Source organism: Gouania willdenowi, chromosome 6, assembly GCF_900634775.1.
Source record: "Gouania willdenowi chromosome 6, fGouWil2.1, whole genome shotgun sequence".
Classification (NCBI taxonomy): domain Eukaryota; kingdom Metazoa; phylum Chordata; class Actinopteri; order Blenniiformes; family Gobiesocidae; genus Gouania; species Gouania willdenowi.
In genome coordinates, this window is record NC_041049.1 from 29,032,222 (window position 1) to 29,055,970 (window position 23,749).

The following is a 23,749-nucleotide window of genomic DNA, read 5'->3' on the forward strand; positions in this document are numbered from 1 at the left end:
TACAAAACAAATAATTAACCTGTCTGCGTTATATAATATTATATATAACGTTTATGACATTTACCACAAAAGGAGCTTCTTTGAATATGTCCCCTTTAAACAGGCATTTAAACTTTAAAAACAAGTTATAGCACATGAACCATTTTACTGACGGACTTATGAAATGACTAAGAATATTTTTTTATTATCTTGGAAATAAAATCTTAATTTTTTCATGTACCCCCTGCAATGTGCTCACGTACCCCTAGGGGTACGCGTACCTCTGATTGGGAAATACTGCCATAATGACTTGAAAAGCCTACAACACACAGAACGACTCCCAAAACACACAAACCATAAAAACAATACACAAAATGACTGAAAAAATAGAAATTAACATAAAAATACACAAAACAACAACAAAAACACACAACCCATTTGTTCTTTCCTGTATTGATGCTGAGATTATTCATTATTCTAAATGCTGAAATGAATGTTGATAACATTACCCTTAGATTAGATACAATCACGTTTGTGGCCCAGCTGGAAAAAAAGCTGCTGGTCTCTGGTCTACTTATATAACATTCAAAGTTACTTCAATAAGCTTATTTCCATTCTGATGCTATATCTACTTTCTACTTCCCTTATTACGTCAACTTAATGACTTGAAATATGTTCATTTTCAATTTGTGTTAACAGTTGAGTGGTTATTTATTAAACAGCCACTCTAGAATATATTATCTATATAATTACTTTGGGACCTTTTTCCAACCAGTAGCTGTAATGGCTGCCTCTAAATTCTGTATTTAGTTTTGCAAATTCAATCTAGATTACATTTTTAGAAGAGAAGTGCAAGGAGCTCTTTTTTGGTCCCACTTTCAGCCTACTTTCACTTCAGTTCGATCTGCCATGAGCTGAACTCTTATTTGAGATGTAGAAGACACTAGTAGTGACATAGCATCAAACCTAATTACAAGATATTCATTCATTAGAATTTAGAAATAATGGGACATTGTTAACAAGATCATGTGTCATGTCCTTTCAGTGATTTATGTAAATAGTTATATTGATTGTCACAATGTTTATGAAGATCTTGTACCACTCTGCTTTCCAGCCATCCAATCCAGGTAACTTACCTGCTTTTATTTTGGATATAACTTGTCGAGCTTTTAAGAGTGGGTAAATCCAATGTGTCGCGACAGAACTAATTTGTTCTTCACTGGAAGCCATAAGAAAATGTCATTTTCGTTTCCACTGTGATTGAAGCTTCTTTTATTTTCCTTAGATTTAAGCAGCTTTAATCAGTGGTAGAGCTGGTTGTCCAATAACTGAACGGTCGTGGTTTGAATCCGACTCAATCCTAGTCATTGTTGTTGTGTTCTTGAGCAATGTTTTGTTGCTTTTCTTCATTTGCCACAATCTGGGATCTGGCTTCGGCCATTCCGGCATTGATTTGTGATGTCATCACTGCCCCTTTCCTCTCGACTTTGCAATGCATATTATAAGCACAAGTTCTGCGTCGGGGCTACTTTGTTCTACTAGAAACCTCGTTCATGCTCTTTTTCAGAAGCTTGGTTGCAGTCATTGTAGTTTGGAACACAATTGAGTTTAATGTGTATTTGTGCAGTTATTTAGAGTTGTATCTTCGATACCTGTTCTTCCACTTGATGTTTGTCTTATTGAACTCTGTCTTATGTAAGCTGTGTGGGAGTGTCAAATGCTGAAACTCAGCTGTTATCTTTATATTATGTGTGGAATGGAATAGTGAGAGTGTATTAGCTAAAAATGTTACATATTACTTCTGATCATAGGTTTTATGGCCATTCATGTTGCAAGGGAATTAGTATGGTATGAGTGAGCATTGTTAGTAGGCTAACGGCCATTGCCAAATTTTCACCAAATGGTTTATTTCCTCATTATAAAAGATTAGTTGAAGAGAGAATTACAGCCTTTCACGAGCAATGCAGAATGCTGGAAATCCGAATACTCCCCCTCTACAGTGGATACCACCTTTAAGAGATGTGAAGGCAGAGGCCTAAGGGTCATTGACCAGCTGTTCTGCGATAATGTTCTACAGCCATTCTCAGTTCTCTCTACCCCGAAGTGACATGTTTCGTTACTTTCAGATTAGTCGTTGTACCACAAGCCATAAAAATTGGAAAACAATTAAAACTGCTCCATCAAACATTGAAGCTTACTTCATCAATATGATAAAACATCCACTACCCAACAAAAAGCATGTTTCCCATTTATACAGAAATCTGCTACTGAATACATCAGACAATACTCTTTACATCAAAACTAAATGGAAGCTGGAGCTGAATGTGATAATAGAGAATGGAGAGTGGGAAACAATTTGTAATGGTTGACGGTTGTCATAAAGGTATCAATAGTAACATGTGGAAGGAGTTCAGTTGGAAGACGAAGATAAGGTTCTTTAAGACACCTTTGGTGGTTTTTACATTTCTAGACAATCCAGATGCAATTAAATGTTGGAGAGAAAGTGGAATGGTTGATGACCATTCACATATATTTGGGGTTTGACAAATTTTGATTCCTTTCTGGAAGGGTGTGAAGAGGGAGATTGCAATTTGTAATTCATATAATGCAAAAATAAATCCTGGTGGAGCTGCAAACAAAACACTACCTTATTCACCATAAGAAACCACCACAACACTGAGTATGGAGCATTTAAAGCTAGAAATCAAGCTAATGCTAAAGCTAAGCTTTAAGAGCCATTGGGCTGCTGTTGCAAACTTGTATTACTACTAGTGTGGAATTATTCTACAATATTCACTCATCATGCTAAAAATAAAAATAAAATAGACCATCCTCAGTCAATCTGCTGCAGTAATTTCTCTCTCAACCAGTAGAAAATGCTGTGAACACCTGAATATGTATGAAAAAAAAAAAAAAATACCATCATATACCATTATGAACATTAGAATTTTGAAAAATACTGTGATATACATTTTTGGTTTTACTGCCCAGCCCTAAGAGAGGTGTATGGAATGGAGGCTTTAACTGCAAAGTTACAGTTGAGGTCTGAGGTCTTCATGAGGAGATGGTTACCTACAGAAAAATACCTGTGTCACTGAAGGGTCACCTACAGTCCACTGTAAAGTCTTAATTGGATATCTATTGTTTTGTCTCTTGTCGGCTTTGCTCGGTTTTCTGGGACCTGACATCTTTTTCGTTATTTATTTATTTTTTCTTGCACTGTCAGGTATATCCTGTTTTGATGTGTTTTCTCATGTTCATTACTAAAATGAGAAATATAAAGTAAAAAAGAGTTGTGTTCTTCCTGTTTATATCTGATAACACTAAAGAAGTGCAGATTAGGAATATGTGGTGTTTTTTTTTTTTAAATATGCAAAGTGTATTTTGATGAAATATAAATACAATTTATTTATACACTTGTACAATTTAACATAAATGTTAAATTGTACAAGTTTGACATGTGTTACAATAAGTTAAAAGTTGTTAGTGGCTAGTATGGTTGGTGATCCCTGGTTTAGATTATAATGATCCTATTCCCTCTGTTGTAATCATAAATCCAGAAGTTTTTTTCTGTTCTCCAACACAATAAAAATGTGAAAAAAAAGATAATTGTAAGGTGCAAAAGAGGTCCTACGCATATAAAACTAAAGCAAATACTAGTTAGGCAACACATGCCTCCCATTTTGTGGTTGTTGGATTTAGTCCATGTCATATTTACTATTCACATTTCAGAAGGTGGAGTCCGTTGTGTCACGTCATATTTTTCTTGAGAATTGACATTTCTATCTCTCTGACAACTTGTTTACAAAGTCGAATTGCATGTAAATGTGTGACATTTTTACCAAAACTTGTATGAGACGCTAATAGGTGTCTGATTGCAGTTTCAGCTTGATTTTGTTAAAATGTATAATAATGATAATAATAATGATATTGCTGTTTTCATTTGAGGAAGTAAATTCTGTTTGTTTTGTCTGATATCTGTAATCACAAAAAATCAGAGTCCCTGTTCTGACTTTCAAAGGCTTGAGTGTGGACTATGGTTAAAATAATACATCATTAAGAATGTGTTTTTCCATCTTTTTTGAAAAATGTAGTTATAGATACTTCTAGTATACATATATTTAGTATCTGCTTTGTCTAATGACATTACGTTTTTGAAAGCTATTTGTTTGCATGGATTCTACCCTTCAGTTCCTGGAGGCCATAAGACATTCAGCACCATGTCTCCCTGAAGGTGAACGAGTTAAGCTGCACATGACTCAAGCTGAAAGGCGACCAAATCAGTTCACACATCTGCCTTTGAACAGCTCCTCTATGCAGGGTTATCCTAAGAGGCTTGATTTATATTAGCTCTACAATCAGATGGCTCTCAAAATACTGGCTTTCAATTAACCATGCATATCAATAATATTTAGCTCTCCTTTATATTTTCCTTTTTTTATTTCAATAAATAAAGCTCTCCTTTATTTTCACTGGTGATAACCTTCAACAAGGTTAGCAGCCGATGCTTCCACTGAAGAGTTCTGTCAGGTTGAAGACTTTAATGGTGTCTATTAGAAATACATTCCCCATTTGAATCTTCCTACATACATGACAGAAAGTGTAATGCACCTGTTTACATACAGTATCTGGAGCGAGCTATTGCCAAGCAATGCACCAATGTATATAGATAAAAATGTAGTTGTCAGTTGTAAATCACTAATTGAGACACAGGTAAAATACAACAAAGGATACATAAGGATTAAAAGCATTTAAAAGTCCAACAATATACAGTAGATTATGGCATTAAAAGTCTCCAACATTGTTACTCCGCCTTCACTGAACGCTGAATGCATGCGCACTCTTGGCGGCCAATGGATGCCGATTTTGTCGGGGAGGGGGGAGTAGATTGGAACAGCACCGCTCAATCCACCACTTTTTATCCAGACATGCACGCGCTGATTGCGATGTTTGCTCGTTCTGTGTTCCAGTCCCTTTGTTTTCTCAGTGCATCACCACAAACAGCAGACTTATGAGTCTACGGAGCACCAATGCCATGTTGTAAACAAAACTCTGAGCTGCTACGGGAAGCAGGAGGGTCAAATGTCATCGCGCTGCTGTGGTTCTTTTAAAACTTTTTTATTTGGTTTTATTTTGTGAAGCTTAGAATTTTATATTCCTTCTTTTTTACTATAGTCACTGTGTTTTTTGGCAATCCATATTTGTATATTATAGAGTAGAGTAGAGTAGAGTAGAGGAGTGATTCTTCATTCATCCTGCAGGTGAGAAATTTAATAACATGGCAGCTCAATAGAAAGTGCAATAAAAAGACAACAGAAGGCAACACAGAAAAACCCGAAAGACAATAATAGAAGCTATACATAAATAGAAATGTAAATAGATAAATAATCTAAAAAGAATAAAGGATACAGATATATACATATTAACATATTTATATATATTTACAGACAATACAATACTTCAGACAGTTTTATTGTACAGTCGCACAGTGATGGGAATGAATGACCTGCAGTAGCGCTCAGTCCTACACTGTGGGTGTTTCAGTCTACCACTGAAGGAGCTGCTCAGACCCTCCACAGTCTGATGCAGGGGGTGAGAAGTGTTGTCCATGATGGATATCAGCGTTGCTACCATCACTGGCCTCCTGACCAGCTTGTTCAATCTCTTCCTGTCCCGGTCAGTGCTGCCCCTTCCCCAGCAGACCACAGCATAGTGGATAGTAGAGGATACCACAGAGTCATTGATAGTTTGAAGAAAGGGTCTGCTGACCCCGAACGACCTCAGTCTCCTCAGGAGGTGAACACCCAGGTACTTAAAGCTGTCCACTTGCTCAATGTCCGAGCCCTGGATGTTCACCGGTGTGTGCGGTGGAGATCTTCTCAGGAAGTCGATCATCATCTTCTTCGTCTTACTGGTATTTAGACTCAGATTATTGTGTTCACACCAGCTGATAAAGTTCATGATGACTGCCCTGTATTCCAGCTCCCCCCCTGACTGAGTCATCTGACAACTTCTGGAGGTGACAGGTGCTGGAGTTGTAGGTGAAGTCTGCTGCATACAGGGTGAAGAGGAACAGTAAGAAGACCGTTCCCTCTGGGGACCCCGTGCTGCAGACTACCACATCAGACGTGCAGTTCTGCAGCCTCACGTACTGCGGTCTTTCTGTGAGGTAGTTGATGGTCCATGCAGTAGTTGATGGTCCATGCAGTAGTTGATGGTCCATGCATCCAGTTGTTCCTCCACTCCCACATCCTCCAGCTTCTCTCACAGCAGCACCGGACAAATGGGGTTGAAAGCGCTGGAGAAGTGAAAAAACATGGCTCTCACAGCGCTCCCAGGGGTCTCCAGATGTTTCAGTGAATGGTGCTCATCCACCCCAATGTTCGGTCTGTAGGCAAACTGTAGGGGGTCTATAGCAGCGCCCACCACAGTACGAAGGTGCCTGAGGATGATCCTCTCTATGGATTTCATCAGGTGTGAGTTCAGGGCAACAGGCCTGTAGTGGTTGAGCAGTCTTTGGAACCAGAACCACACAGGGGGTCTTCCACAGGACGGGGACTTTTTGCAAACACAAGCTCAGGTTAAAGATGTACATGACCACCCCACAGAGCTGTTCAGCACAGTCCTTCAGCACTCTGGGACCACTAGGGGAGGCAATGCCCCCTCCTGCCCCCGGGCAAACAACGCACATGGATGTGGGGTCCCATTATTGAATGCATAGAAGTGTTTTGTTTCTTTGGTCACAGTCTATCATTTAGGGCTTCGACCAAGTCAAGGTGCATTTCATCCCTCATTGTCTTGATGGTGCTTCATTCTTCTAAAACATTCCTCGCCGAATCATTTATTAGAAATGCTATTTCTCCCAAGGGGTCCATCAGACATTTCACACATTGGTGCTGTGATGAGTATTTCTCATCTCTGTGCGTACGCAGCCTACCTCCAGGGCCAAACAGCTTGCTGTGTTTTTATGGCTGGTTTCACAACTGGAAAGTGATCTTTCCCAGGGGGGTGCAAACATAACAGCGGGTGAAGTGTTTCTGCAGCCAGCCTCTTTTACTCAACATAAACGTTTTGAAACAGCTGAAGGCTTATCGGATAAAGGACTGGAAATGTCCACCTTTTTAATCGACAGTATAAGCAGAAGCAGCTATGCCAGTTCGAAACTGATTTGCGCAGTAAATTACATATCAACGTAACTAAACTAGCATTTGCTTAGCAAGCTTCTTCCATGATTTTCTAAAAGACGAACGTACAACAGACATAATACTATTTGAAACACATACTGTTGGCTAACTAACAAATTTGCATGCGATTAAAAATAAAAGAATCACGAGATATCAACGTTGCAGTGATCTCATCACTTCTCTGCTGTACATGAGGAAAGAGCAGCTCTGCAGTGTTTGCATTTAGGATGTCCATGCATCGCTGTAGTGCTGAGTTTACACTTATATTGTTTCAATGGTTTGTTTTCAGTGAAATGTTCTCAAACTTCTTCTAGTTAGTTGTGGGATTCTTCTTCACTGTTTACTTGCAGAATGTAAACAGTGGGAGTGATGTAGTCCATGTAAGGTACTGCAGCAACAATAAAGCATGAAGGGCCTACTGGCCGGTGGCGGATTTACAACATTAATAAGATGCGTCAATACTTTAAATCAGCGATGACAAATTTTTGTGGTCGACATAATTGATTATATTGACTAATCAATGCAGTCTTAAATTGTACATGTTCGTTTGCTACACTTGCTAGAAACTCGACCACCTATTTTACAGGAAAAATACCATGGAAATGTGTGATATGGTCCCAAAACATATAAGTGAACGTTTAGTCATGCTTTTATTTCTTTGTACATAAGTAATAACAATTGATTGATTGAGTGATTGATTGAATTCTTTTGGAGATTATCAGGAAATCTAAACTTTTTAAAGTATCAAGTAAACCATTGTGTCTCCTCGTTGGTGTTTTCCCCGTGGTTTCAGACTCTATTATGCTGTCTCATCAGTGATTGGAAATGACTAAAGATTCAGGAGAGTTGAAGTTTGACTGCTAAAGAGACATCCATTTCTTAGAAGATATTTCTTTTAAGTGTTGCTCCTCAATAGCAATCTGAGTGCAGCAGTTTATTAAAGTGGACAATTAAAGCTGGAGCCGTTTTCTAGGTCATCTGTATAGTCTGAAAATAGCAACAGAAAGAGAATGATTTGGAAGCTGAATGTTGTGTGTCCTCCATGTTAGAAGTAAAGCAAAGATTACCATGCTTGTTCTGATCTGTAGATATCTGATATCTGAAACGGCACCAAAGATTCATTATCTAGAATCAAAGCAAAGTCTTACAGCACCAAACAGCTAATTGTATAGTGTGTATGGTTAATGAGCTGATAAACAGCAGAGCATAGCCATTGTGCAACAGTAGTCTAGAAGGTTTTTTCTCGACCTTCTTCCTGGATCTTTTAATCGAACTGCTCTGAGGACAGATGACAATAGTAGTACTATTTCTTAGTGTCATCTATTCTAGTTACAGTTCTATTCACAAGCAAAGTGTTAGCAGGCCTGCTGTTTCTTCAAACAACTCATGTGCAGGTGTTTATGAGAAGCAAGAGTGTGTGTACAGAGATTTTTGAGTCTTCATGGCCTTTGGGAAGGGGCAAGTACAATGGGGAGGCTGGCAAACGTGTTTTGGCTGAAGTATCACTATGATCACCAGTCCAGTTGACTGCATCATCATGACCTTGAGGTTGTGTGTGTGTGTGTGTGTGTGTGTGTGTGTGTGTGTGTGTGTGTGTGTGTGTGTGTGTGTGTGTGTGCGTGTGTGTGTGTGTGTGTTGGAAACCAAGCATGTAGCTAAAGCAGCAGTGTGAGAGCCTACAAAAGAAAAACATGGAAAAGTACAAAAATAAAATAAATATCCTTCAGATATCAGCCAGAGAACTCAAATGGACGTGTCAATCTCTTGGAAGAGTAAATGCAATATCCATGGAGATTGGCTTTGTCAATTAGTCCCATTAAATTAATTAAATTACCCCAGAAACCTACATTACTACTATTATTCACTAATATATTCAATGCATACTCACAGGCTCTGTTTTCCATTTTCCAATTTTGTTTTAGGGTTTACACATTATTTTCCATTTCATCAACTTTTCCAATGGGCTACTACATTTTCTGAAATTGTGCCAAACATGCTTAATACGGTTAAAGCTGCAGTATGTAATTTTTTTTTTAGCATCATTTGGTCAAAAATCTATAATCATCTTTGAGCATATTGTAATTCAAAGTGTTCTGAGTGGACAGTGAATATCTTCTCCTTCTCCTTGCCCTGTAAATTAAATTTATAAATCCAGGATGTCAGCCAATCAGAGATCTTTCTACAAACATGTGTGCTCCATGAGGTGTTTTGAGCATTACTATTGGCTGCTCGAGTCAGGCGCGTTCACATACCATCAATAGTAAAGGTTGAAAGTCTCCATCACAGCGTTAGACGCAACAGTTAGATGGCAAATCAAGTGAAAAAAGGCAGACCGAGGTGGCAAAGTAACAGATTCAGGTAACTTTCTTTGTTCCCGAGGGGCAATTCAGTTTCAGTTACATCCCGACCAAGAAACATGAAAGACAGTCACAAATAACATGGGGGACAGGTACGGGAGTACTGGGGAGCAACCACAAGAGCAGCGCTCTGTTTCTTAGATGAGAAATATGAAACAATGGATGAGAAGAAGAAGTAAAAAAAGGCAAAAACCCAACTGGGAATAAAGTCACAAACACTGAGGAGGAATGGACCACTTTGCGTTCTCGCGGACATCCGTGACTGTGCAGGGTCCCCCACGTACTGGTGTCAGAGGGAGAGTGATAACAGATGGGATAAATTGTGTGTAAACCTAAGGGAAGCGTATTCAAGGTGAATTCATTTTACAGTTTCGATACAGAGCAATGGTTGTCAGTCTCAGAGCGGCTGTGATCACAGCGGCTTGTAAGAGCTTGGGGGGGATGAGCCGATGGCAATAGCCGCTGTTCAGGGCAGTAACTACAGTGATACGTGCATTCATATATGTTCTCTAAAACACCTGAAAAATCTCCAATAACACAAGATAAATTCCCTACATTTGTCACTAGTCTCTATTGGGAAAAAAGTTGCTAAGAGAATTCACAAAATATACCTGTAATGCTGCGTTCACACCAAACGCGGTTTCTGCGGGACCGTTCGCGTCTGTCGCGCGAAACCTTCCGCAGGATTCACGGGATCAAAAAATGTTTCCCTATTCGCTTCACATTCGCGTCTGAAGCGAAGCTCCGCCCACCAGACTCCCAAACGGCGACAACCAGGGTCTGTTTGTTTCCACCATCAACTATGGAGGACCTCCGTCAATTCACTGCTCCTAACCTCGGAAGGGGAAGAAACGTTGGCTTTCCTGGCTTCACCAGGTTAACCAGCGCCACATCCAACTCGGTGAGCTTCACTGACTGCTTCAGAAGCTACACCTGGATGATGACTGCTTCCAGCGGTACCTGTGAATGAGCAGCGCCCGATTCGACGACCTGCTGGGTCGGATTGGCCCACGGATGTCCCGGCAGGATACCAACTACCGGAGCTCCATCTCTGCAGCCGAACAACTGTCTGTCTGTCTCCGGTAAGTTTCATAAGCAACCGAAGATGCCATGATTCATCAGACACATCTCTTAAATACACAATAAAGATAGATACTATATTAATCCCAAGGGAATTTAAAAGCAGAATTATTAAAATTATTGTTTTCTGGAGATACCTATTCTGGGAGAAAAGGCCTGCTTTATTATTGTTTTTATCATAAATATATTACAACTAAAATAAAAGTTAATCATTATAATAAATTATTTACTATTGTTATTTTTTGTCCTCTGGAGACCTATTCTGGAAGATGAGGCTTGTTTCATTAATATTTATTGTTTTTAACTCTTATTAATAAATTATTATTTATTTACTACTGTTAATTATTGTCATCTGGCAACACATTCTGGGAGATAAGGCCTGTTCTCTCTAATCTCTCCACCTTTTATGCACACGTACTCACACCCACATTATATATATCTGATTATCAATGATCTGAGCTTTTCTATGTTGTTCACTGCAGGTATCTGGCCACAGGTGACTCCTTCAGGACCACAGCTAACAGCTATGGAGGAGAGGTCTTCACATCGTACTTGTCTGCAGGAGCCGTTCCATGGCTAGACATATTGCACCAGCACACCCAAAACGACTATTTTAAGAGCCAACCACATACTTCTATAGAGCAAACTTCCTACTGTATTAACATGTGTATAATAAATATGGAAGAATGGGGAGAGAAACGTCTGTCAGCTTCATTTTTAACCAGAAAGAAATAATCACAGAAACCTCACCTCTGAAATTAATTTAAGGCATTAAAGGTCTGACAGAGAATCAATATGAGGAAACTACATATTCTTGTATGAACAAAATATATAACCTTGATGTGGTGTACACATTGCTGTTAATATGCATTGATAGAAATTAAAAAGAAAGCAAAAGTACACTTCAAAATGTGTTTTAATCAACAATTCTGAAAGAACACCATGTACATTAACATAATACCTCAATTTTAAACAAACTATTTACTTCAATATTATAATACTTACATAATAAACAAACTAGTATAAACAACTATTCACAATGTGGTTCCTGCCATGCAAAGAGTGCTGCCCATCCAGCCCAATCAATAACCGAATTAAAATTTTCCAAATTTAGTGTTACCGGGTGATAATCAAGAAGTTTATAACTTGAAATTTAACGTTCCCTAAATTATGGTGGCAGTTTTTGTAGGGTAGGAAGCAGGTCTCTGAAAAACATCTCATCCTCAGTCAGAGCTGGTGGTGAGGAGGTGGTCTCCTGAAGGTCTGTAGGATAAGCTGCTCCACCTCTCTTGGAGAGCCTTGGCTGGACCTCTTCTTTGCTCCTTTTCCTTAAAAATAAACAAACATTATATATATATATATATATATATATATATATATATATATATATATATATATATATATATATATATATATATATATATAATAGCTTATCAAGTCACTGTTACTTAAATAAGATCATAGATATATTTTAATTAAACATTATATGAGGTAATGATCAACATTGTCATCACTGATATACCAAGCATTTATAGATACATTTTATTTATAACAGAATGCAAAACAACTTCTGTCATGTTCATATCAGATGGTTTGGCTGCACTTGTTTCTGCAGGAGATGATGCTGCAGCACCATCACCATCATCATCATCTTCTCCTACTCCATGAGCACTATCTGTTCCCCCTCCCTGTCCTTCTCCATCACTCATCTGATTGTTTACCTCTGAGTGACAGCAAACACAATATATGAAACACATTACTATACATTTTAAATCATTATACTAGATTTAGATCCCCCCACTAGAAGAAGCCCTGTGATGCATAAAGGCCTGAATATTAACCTGGTATATATTTCTATATGTCTGCACTGATAAACAAACCTCCAGTCTCTGATGGTTGACCATACTCTGCGGTCCTGTCTTCCTCAACCCTCTACCCCATGTTGCTGCTTGTCTCTCGCGGTGAAACAAAAGGGTCGATGAAGGACATGACCACAGGGTATTTCCACCGTTTGGATGTTCCTGCAGCTGACCCACTACGGTTCTCCTGACTTTTTTTTCCTCTCAGAACCCATAAGTGAAAATAGCTGGTGTTAGCGGCTAATGCTATCATTAGCTAATGCTATCCTCACTCACTGCCGACTTTCAAAGATGAAAACTACAGAGAGAACATTTACCTGCTGCTCCACCTCCTCGCTGATTCTCCTCCACACCAAATCCTTCCTTGTCCTGGTCCTGGTTAAAATAACAGGCCGTGTCATACAGTTCCCGGTGGTCACACACCGCTACGATTAGCTTCTCCTCAATGGTTGAACGGGTGAAAATACTGGTTTCCGTGTTGCCTGCCTGACGTCATTGCCAACAAGGACTCTGATTGGCTTTCGCGCCTGCGCGTCACGCGAAACAGCCGCTGGAGTTCAATATTTTCAACTCAAGCGAACGGCGAATAACGCGAAAATCGGGAGCGCGCTTGCCGCAGCCTTCGCGTTCCACGCGCGAAACAGTCCGCGCCGCCCCACCGGCGAATAATTCGCCTCCCAGCGCGTCTAAACCATTGACTTTGCATGTAATCTGTTCGCTTGTGCCGCAGAAACCGCGTTTGGTGTGAACGCAGCATAAGGGAGGCTATGTTTTGGTTTCGGTTTCAAAATGGAGGGAAGAGAGGATTCTACAAACTGCAGCTTTAATTATTGTCATTGATTTCACATTTGTACACAGCAGAAATGCACATAAACAAGCAAGCGCTGAGGTCACACCCGATTTGACATCCAGTTGTTTTCTTACACTTGTTAAAGCAAACATTAGACCCGCCATTTTACAGTGAAAAATATGGCGGAAATATAGAGATATAATGTCCTAAAACATGTGGGTGAGGGTTTCGTCCATGTTATATAGCTATTTCCATTTCAGAAAGTGAAGTCCGGCATATCACCTCATATTATGTCTGATTTTGCACGAGAATGGCTCTGACCAGCCGTTTACAAAGACAAATAGCGTGTAAATGTGAGATATTTTCCCAAATCATGCATAGGGGGATATATTCAGTGTCAGAATGAAATTTTCAATATAATAAAAAATAAATATAATAGGTTAAAAACAACAACAACAATATTGCCAGTTCCGTTTCAGGAAATTAATTCCGTATTTCCCATCCATTTTCTGCAATCAGAAATCAGAGGCCCTATGGCTCGATATCTGACACACACACATACACACATCATCATGTGATTTGGATGCTCTGCCTCACACACAAACATCAACCAAAGAAGCTGTTTTAGATGATATTCATAGTGTAGTAATCAGTGTTGTGCTAGTTACTGAAAAAAAGTAACTAGTTACTGCTACTAGTTACTTCATTCACAAAGTAACTCAGTTACTATTTTGATTACGTACATCAAAAAGTAATGCGTTACTGGAAAAAGTAACTTTTGACTTACTTAGAATTAAAGAATGTATTATTTATTTTGGGTCATTTGTGTCCGTACAGCTTCATATTAGTGCTGTAATAATATAATAATCCACTGTTGATCAACTGCTATAAAACAACCATAAATTATGTGCATATAAAGCACAAAACAACTGCTCCAAAATTAAAACAGTAATTTTTCAGCCTCAGCACTGTAATGTAAAGTAAGCTGTGCATATTCCAGGTGCACATTCTGCTGTTGAAAATACAAGTAACGCGTTACCGCCCAACACTGGTAGTAATGATTCAAGTTCCCAATGTATTACCTTTATCATGCCTCACTATGAATGTTGTGTTGTTTTATGAATCACTGTTAACATACAGTCGCAGTCCGAGTAATTTGTGCATTGTTATTGTAACAATAGAGGGACAATGGCATCCTATAAAGCTTTAAAACAATGTTTTTGTAAATGTTGGGTGTAAGAAAAGGATTATAGTGATCAAATAAATATATGTGGGATGTAAAGCTTGTAATGCAATTAAATACATTTTTAATTAATAGAAAAATTAATTTTAGAGACCAACACAAGAAAAAGACAATACATTTTCTGTGGAAGTGACAGAAGAGCTATCAGACACAGCCAAGCTGGCAATGAATCCCATCACTGGTGGGCAGAGGAACTAATGACTGTGAGATGTCATCAGAGAGAAACATATTGTTTCCTCCTGCCTGTAGGAAGCTCCTGCAGGCATCATTTCAGTATCACTAACAACTCTTCATCAGCTGTGATGAAAAACCAGCCCAGGCATCTAAAACCTAGAAACTGGTACAGACAGAATTGGAAATACAGTCAACTTTGAATGCTGATGATTAATCAATAACAGAAACTTAAAGCTGCAATATGTAACTTTTTTTTGCATCATTTGGTCAAAAATCCATAATCATCTTTGAGCATATTGCAATCAAAGTGTTCTGAGTGGACAGTGGATCTCATCACCTTCTCCTGGCTCCGTAAAATGATATTTATAAATCCAGGAGTGTGAATCAGAGATCTTTCTACAAACATGTGTGATCTGTTTTTGGCATTACTATTAGCTGCTCGACTGAAGTCAGACGGACACGCTCATCATCATTTTGGCTCCTCCCCCAAATGAAGCGAGCCTCAATGCGCACTTTGTGGATACGCCCCCTCGGACTCCATTACTCGACACAAGCTTCGTAGCCTCTTTTTTTGTAAATATATTTTTATTGTATCTGGATCAAGTCTCCCTTGTCTGCCTCCTACTACATTCTTGGCCACTTTAGTCCCACTTCGTAACGGACGTGAATTCAGTATTTTCTGTCCAATTTCTGCAACCTTGGACAATCAAAGTCCCTAGTTTACCTTAAAAATTGAGATATATATATCTTAATAAAACTCATGACTGTGTCTTTCAGGATTACTGTTACACGTGTCAACAGTGTCAATAATGAACCATTTCTGGACCTACTAAAGATCTTTATTTTTTTATATATTCATCTCTAATATATTATATATTCATCAAGGCCAACTCAGATTCAAGTTACTGTATCTTTAATTGAGATGCCTAAAAGGCAATTATTCTCATCCCTCTATCCACAGCTCTGTTTGTTTCCCTTCTGGATTTTTTCAGTTTCTGGGGCAAATCTGTGCATATTTCCTTTGTGTTTTCATGGCCCAGTTTTCTCTGCATGAGACTTTGCTGCACGCTGTTTCCCTGCTTCACAGCATTGTACCTCATTACTAAACAGCTACACCTTATTGAAGAGGAAATCAAACTAATTTACACTTTCATCTGCATTGGATGATAAAGTTAAGTTTATTTTGCATTGGTTTTTTTTTTAATTTATTTTTTTATTTTCATCATGCCTAACTCTCAAGGAATTAAAAAAAAAAATTTTTTCTATGAAGGGGAGAAGCATTTATGCTGCTATTAATTGCAAGGTTGAAACATGAACGAGCTAAAACATTGGCTGTTAGTCTTACTGCAAGGGGAAAAGTCTGAAAACGTTGTCCTTTGGAACACAGGACTATTCCTATTATGGAATTACAAAAAAGGTTTCTGACACTTCATTAGGCATCAGGCAATACAAGTTGCTGGGAGCCTATTGTTATTCTGCGTCTTTGTCTCCATCGTCACCGCCGTCTTATTCTTCTTCTAAGGAAATCTTACTTCCTACTACCTATTGCAAATTGTGAAATCCATTACTCAGTTTATTTCCCAAATTCTCTAAAACATTGAACTAACTAGAACATCTTCAGACTGTCCTACACAAACGATCCACACAGATTTTTGATTGATCAAAAATTGAGCCTACACTGCTTCAAAATGTTTGACTGTAAAAAGTAAGTAAAACATATACTTGCAAATTCTCGCGAAATACATTTTCAATTTTAATCAAAAACAATGACAACATTTTGGAGTCATTGTGGGTGATTTTTGGAAAATATCAGCATTTTATTTCAAAAACTGAATTTCTTAGCGTTTTAATTCTTTCTCTCACTCTAACACATAAGCCCCGTTGCTTCTGGCTCAGGTGATACAGTGGAGGAAGACGCCTGTTAAAGTAGAAGGATCATCTTCTGATCAAGAGGTTGTGGGTTTGATCCCAAGGATCGGATTGAACTCATATTGTGAAATGTTTTGGAACTAATACGTCATGAAAGCTGTACTGTATAGAAATCCAGTTCATCTAAGATTTACTCAGAATTGCCTGGCCCCAGCATTGCTGGGCAGCAGCTATAATTTAGTTTTGATATCTGTGGTGCATTTCGCACTTGTGAAGTTTTTACTTTCCTGTTTTCTGTAACTTGGTTTTTGAGTCTCACACAAAGATTCTTGGCTTTCATCGTTTATAAGCCTGATCCTTATCTGCTATTGTAGGAAGAAAGTGAATAATAGAAATAGTTTTTTTTTTCTTTTCTGAAAACTGTGGAGAGGCTCATATTTAGCCTCTACGTGCCCTCAGCTGAGTCTGCACGATCATGACCTGAACTCCAGCAGCTCAGTCAGGTGGTTGGTTTGCTACCACACACTCACCCGTGGCATCGCTCGGTCTCAAGAGACCAAAGAAAGTAATTTACTTATGGAAACAAAGGAATCACCTCCGGGCTTAAGATATCTTTATCTACCTACTCACACATACACACACACGCACGCACGCACGCATGCACAAACTCATGCACCAATGCAGGCATTCGCATCGGGTTCCCTCTCCTCTCACTATAAAGTGATTGCATGTTTTATTAATGGCCTGTGCTCTTGTGTTGACATGGAGACCATTTTAATGATTAATCTGAAGGAAAAGTGCCCATTGTACACAGGGGAATGGTTAGGATTACTCTGCCAGTCAGTCGCACGTCACAAGCCATTTGCATTCCGTTTGACTCTTTCTGAGACTCGGAAGCTTGTCTAAGGAAGACTGTATAAAAATAATAATAATAATTGTGTTCCTGAGGACCCAGGAAGACTAGTTTGTTACTATGGTAGCAGCTATTTATCTTTAATGGATAAACAAATAAACTGTCAGTGACACAAAGGTACAGTTGTGTGTAGGTGGAGACAAAGCAACACTCAACACATTGCCATTAAACACGAACAGATTCATTAAATTCCTTCTCATGTCAGAGCTCACACAAGACGTTATCGCTGATCTGAAATGACACATTTGAGAGAACACAACAGCAAAAATGTAGCAAAAATCAGTAGAAAATTAAAGTGAGGTTTACATGTTTACTGTTCCATAGTTTTACACTGATTGGCCATAGAAATGTAATCATTTATAACCTTTATGTAATAACAAGTAGTCCCATTGAGGCACATACTGTAGGTTTCATTTTCAAAGGTGAAGCATATAACACAGACATGAAGATAATCAGATTTTCTCTGATCACAAAAGGAAAAAAATACATAATTCACTTCCTGAAATGAAAATGAAAATATTGGTATTAATATATTAAGCAGAATCAAGCAGAAATTACAATCTGACACTGAATACAGCCTCACATGCATGCTTTGTAAACAGGTGATCAGTCAGAGAGATGGAAATGTCTTTTTATTTTTTATTTATTTTTTATGTATTCAGTTTATTTCCGACATGGTTACATTCACTTTTTTTTTTTGTACATTTTTTTTTTTTTTTTGTACATGCCGAAAAAGGAGACGAGAGAAGCAGTTTGCTTATCTGGGTCCCGTCCCCTGTTTTACCATCGCAAATTTACATGGGTTTACATGTCTCTCTGGTCAAACATTCTTGAGTTGTTCTGAACAGTCCTTTCTTGTGTATTCTCATCTGTAGTCAGTGTTGTCTTGTTTTTATTCCTCCTCCTCTCTATTGTTGTTCGTGTTGGCCTTGTTCCCTGCCAGACGTTGTTAGCATTCCTCCAGTTCAAGAATAGTTCCTCTTTCGAAGGAACAAATTCTTGGACAAAATATGACCTAATGTGAGACTTCACTTTCTAAAATGGGAATAAAACAAAACGTAAATGTGTAAACTGGGGTAATTTTAAAATGGAAATCAGAAGCTCTATGAGTGTGTGAATGGAAACGTGCAAGTGGGAGAATTCTTATGTGACAGGGTCGAACACATTAAAAGAAATGCTGCCTCTGCATGTTGTCATTGGACATGTACTAAAGGTGGTGAGATTAATGATGTAGGACGCAAAGACTGTGCAGTGTGGGCTGTTCCAGGAGAAGGGCTGATGAATTTAATGCCAGTGCTCAGTAGAGCTGGGCAATATATTAAAATTCAAGATATATTGAGTTTTCTATTTTGGAGATATAAAAAATGACAATATTGACTATCGATATGCTGTATATATATTAATACTTGTTTTAGCAGTCGCTGTTTTCACTACTCCCACGACCCTGAACAGGATAAAGTGGGTCTGAAAATGAATGAATGAATGAATGAATGTTTTCACTACTAAATAAAAAGCACAGTTAGATGGGTTGCTGAGTGCGTTCTAACCCGGAACTTCCTTTAAACAAGCCACATTACAGAACTCACTCACACATGCTGTCCCTTAGAGCAATGTTTCCAAACTTTTTTTGTCTCATGTACCCCCCAAGGAGGCCTTGGGGGGTACATGAGATAGGAGAACCCCTTCGTCACTCCAACTTAGTAACCTTTCTTCTTTTATTTACATGTTGTTAATAGCTTGAAAATGTCAACCTGTACGTTTCTGGTCAGACTTCATTTGAAATCAAATTATCAAGATTTATATTGTACAGTATATTGTATTGTATTGTATATCGCTATTTTGAGGAAAAATATTTTTTGGTCCATATTGTTCAGCCCTAGTGCTCAGATTGTATAACACTTTGTCTTTTCTGCCTTTAGCAAAGCTGTAAATCTGCCAGGTCATCCAGGCTGAGCAACCTGGGGTTAGAGTTTCAGTGACAGTCCGCAACTAGCTAGCTTTAAAATGGAAAGATAACCCACTCTGACATCTTCAGCCATGACTGCGCAACAAACTGAGAGGTGTGCTCCTGGAGAGCAGCTAAGCCAGAGACCCACCCCCACGTGTCTAAAAGTAGGAAGTAATGCCACACAGCCTATTTAATTTTTCATTACACCTCAGGCCAGGAGTCAATCCATCCACCTGCTAAGCCGTGTCAGCCCAGAAACCAGTTGGATGCTGTTTCTGTTCCCCGCACAGTTTACACTGCTTTTTCATTAGGTAGCTGGCTGTTAATAAACAATAGAGTTTCATCTTCATTAAGTCTCCATTCTTTTCATTTCCTTTCTTTTCCAATGTGTTTGCTCCTCGTAATGTAACATCACTGCAGCCTTCACTGTGAGTGAAGCTCTGAGTTGGGACGTGATACATTTATGAGCAAAAACAGGCACCGCAAACAGTTCCAGGTTTGATCAGTTTGATTGATTGTGCTGCATTAATGTATTTACATTTTCTCCCCCCAATATTTTTGCATCCCACAGCTGATCCGCCAACAAATGATATATTCATCAGTGGCAAACGTGCTAAATGCATGGTGCGTGCTATTTTGCGTGCTAGACAGATGCTTGATCTTGATTGCGTGGGGTTTGTACCTTTTATCAGCGCACGCAATAACATTTGCGCACATTGCTAAAGGCGCAGATCTTTAGTAAATCTGCTCCTTAGTTTTCAGTCATTTCCTTAGAAAGCTTCATATTTTGCTAGGCTTTAAAGTAACAACCCCAAAGTTATGTGCACCACAGCTGATAAATGCTACTTTAGATCCATTCTGTGCTATTTGTTGTATATTGGAGGCATTTAGTCACAGCAGGTTTCACATACTACTCAAGTTTCCTGTTTACGTTTTTTCTATAATTGTCCCTCAGTATATTTGATAACTTTGTGTCTCCAGAGAATGTGATTTCAGGTTTGACTTTGACCAAACCACTGGAAATATTGTGTTGTAAATGTAAACTGGGTCTCATTGTACATTACATTGTACATATATATATATATGTATATTTATATAATTCTTCTGTATACAGCAGTTAGAGTGAAATGTAAGCCAGTAACACTGCTATGCTGTTGGTGCTGGGAGAACTGGGATCTCAGAGGGAGGGCTGATGGGAATGCTGTTGAATACTAACTAACTTGCACTTTCCATACGACAAAAGAACAGATGTCCTCTCTGACTCTCTGGCTTTGTTACCATTACAGCTCAATGAAGATTTTCACATTAAAAGTTTCAACGACTTCATCTTCGTTCAAATCAGTGAGGAACTATACAAGTAGAAGTGCTGAATATCGTTTTGTATTCTCTACCTGCATTAATAATGAAAGGACAGATAGTGAAACACCCATGGACCTAATTTTCATACAGTAATGCTCATGAGCAGCTCAGAGTGTCAGTTGGCCTCAGAGTGTCTCGTAGGTTAAGCAACACGCCTGGAATTGACAGAGCTTCCTCGTAATGAAGTGCCTGTTAGCTGCAGTCTGATTAATGATGAGGAGGGATGTGGAACCAGCGACACTTCCACTCAGCATCAGAGGAAGAGCGAGATAGACATAGCTGAGAGTGGTAGTTACCCTTGACCTTAGCTGACCTCCTCTCACAAGCCATCAGGAGATGATTTACTCATTCACATGTGGCAGATCTACTGAGATTCCATAATGCAGATTGAAGATAACTCAACATGGTAAGGTCTGCCTTAAATGAAGCTGCAGTGTTTATTCATCATTTCAGTAAAGAAAGAAGGGTTGTCATCAAGCTTGTCCAAAAGAACAGGAGGGAGGAATGTACCATTTTAACAAATAATGCATCAATCTGCATTGAACCGACTGACCTGCATGCAGTCACTCAGGTTTCTCTTACATGTATTCTCCTCTCCAGGTTTATTAGATATGATATGTGCATTAGATTGAATCGGCCACTTCTTTCTGTCCGAGCCACAGTTAAAATCTCTTTTTTTCTCATACTAACAACACATTTACGTTTGTTTGGTGGAAAGTCTGGTCTTATGAAGAACTTCCAACGTTTCCTCATTCGGAAAAGTAGGAACAGCAACAAAGTGTATCAGTCTAATCAATCTCCACTCTGTCTGTAATCTGTAGCATCAATAAAATAATAAATGGATAAAATAAAATAATAAATAATCAAATACAATTTTAAAAAGATTTAGAAATTACAATTTTTTTCCCTTTCTTTTTCTGTAGGCTTGAACTATGAAGATGGGTTTGCTTATCTAGGATATCTCACCGTTAGCTGTGTTGACTTAAAGCTGCAGTATGTAGAATTTGTGAGACTGGAATGGAATCAACCATGCTTCCCGCTTCCTTCCCTGTTTCAATTCCACCGGCATCATCGTGAATTTGTACGACTGTGGAGCTGTTTGCAGTGATTTTGCGGCTAAATCTGGTGACTTTTCAACTCCTCTTTTACAACAAAGTCATCTCAATGCGTTTGTCAAAATATTTTATTTTATTTATTTTTTATTTATTCAGTTTATTTCCGACATGGTTACATTCACTTTTTTTTTTTTTTTTTTTTTTTTTTTTTTTTTTGTACATGCCGAAAAAGGAGACGAGAGAAGCAGTTTGCTTATCTAAGTCCCATCCCCTGTTTTGAACACAGAAAATTTACATCAAAGCTTGTCTCTCTGGTCAAACATTCTTAGGTTGTTCTGAACACAATTTCATTATTTTTTTAAATATTAAAATCATAATAAGAAAGAAAAGACTCATTAAGATCCACATGAACAAGCATTTAGCGACAGTGGGAAGAAACAACTCCCTTTTAACAGGAAGAAATCTCCAGCAGAACCAGGTTCAGAGGTGGCAGCCATCTGCTGTGACTGGTTGGGGTTAGTGGACAGAAGGACCAACAGAACAGGATAGAGAGATAGAACATCACAGTGTCTCAGACTAGTTGAGCCGTGAACCACAGATCAGGAACTGATCATCAGCTTCAAAACAACTGAAACAGAGCAGAGAGAGAAGGGCGAGGAGAAGACACTGACTGCAGAAAAACATGATACATTATCATCAAGTCAACCTGCCTTGTCCTTGGGCCTCACTCCCAGTGGCCTAGTCAACACTTATTATAAAGGTGACAAATCTCTCCCCGTTTATTGGTAAGTTATCAGCGACTCCAACAGTTGTAAACTGTTCACAGAAGAGACCATTTCCGCTCTTACTATTGCAACAACACATCATCAGTAGGGTAAAACTAACCTGTCTCACGACGGTCTAAACCCAGCTATGTTATGATTCAGTTATCAACACGTTACCTTAACCCAGGGTTTTCCAATCTGGGTCAGAGCGTGCTCACATAAAAAGAGGAGTTTGCAATGTCTGACCAATCACAAAAACGGAAAACCTTGCTGTTCCTCTATGTTACCACCATAGAGGAACAGATAATTATTCTTAGAAATATGAAGAATTGAAATCCATAATCCAGACCAAAAGCAGTACTGTTACTGCATCAAAAGTTAATGCATAAATTCATGAGGTCATACCCAGAGTAAGTAAAGTCAAATAAAAGCATGGTTATTTTCACACTGGAATTTGTGTGTGTTTTTGGCTTCTCTAAAACATTGTATCATATCATGTAATAACTCATGTATTGTGATTCTACTTGGTTCTAATAATCTGTCCTGTTTTTTACTTGTTTTTTTTAGCTGTGTGACGGATTTCACCCACTTTTTTTAGGCGACTTTTTGCTGTGTTTTAATATTAAAGAAGTCTGAGATATGGGATTACACAACAAGGACGATTCTTGAAGCTCAGACTCCTGTTCCCGGATGCATTTTTTTGAGGCTCACGTCTTATTTTTGCTGTAGGTGTGAGATCTGAATGTTCTTCCTCTGCTTTTTTCCAGCGCGATGCAAAAGGACAGTATCTGTTCGACCTCATTTGCCATCACCTCAACCTACTGGAAAAGGACTATTTTGGCATCCGATATGTGGACCCTGACAAACAGCGGGTAAGTGTTAGTGTGGGTAAACATAGAGCCCATACATGTATGTTTTTGTCCCAATGTATTTAGAGTAACGACCAATGACAGTTTGTTACAGCAGGCTGCCAAAACATGATCACCAGTGACAGGTTTGCACTTAGTGTAAGTGGGATTTATCAGGGAAAGGAGAACAATTTGCTAAAAAGCATAAAGATTTAAGCACGTGTTAGTTTGATGTGATAAGATGATTGGAGAATCCACCACCAAACAGAAAGGGCCCAGCAATTATTCAAGGTACACATGATTCTTTTTTTTTTTTTGGTCCTGTCA

The 23,749-nt window shown here is 38.7% G+C and overlaps 1 protein-coding gene across 1 annotated transcript in view; it reads left to right on the forward strand.

Moving 5' to 3' along the window:
- Nucleotides 1-23,749, forward strand: part of frmd5a (FERM domain containing 5a) — a 92,141-nt gene that overhangs the window by 31,096 nt on the left and 37,296 nt on the right. Inside the window, exon 2 of the mRNA XM_028451087.1 lies at nucleotides 23,342-23,446. Within this exon, the coding sequence (XP_028306888.1) occupies nucleotides 23,342-23,446 (105 nt within the window). The remainder of the gene's footprint in view (nucleotides 1-23,341; nucleotides 23,447-23,749) is intronic.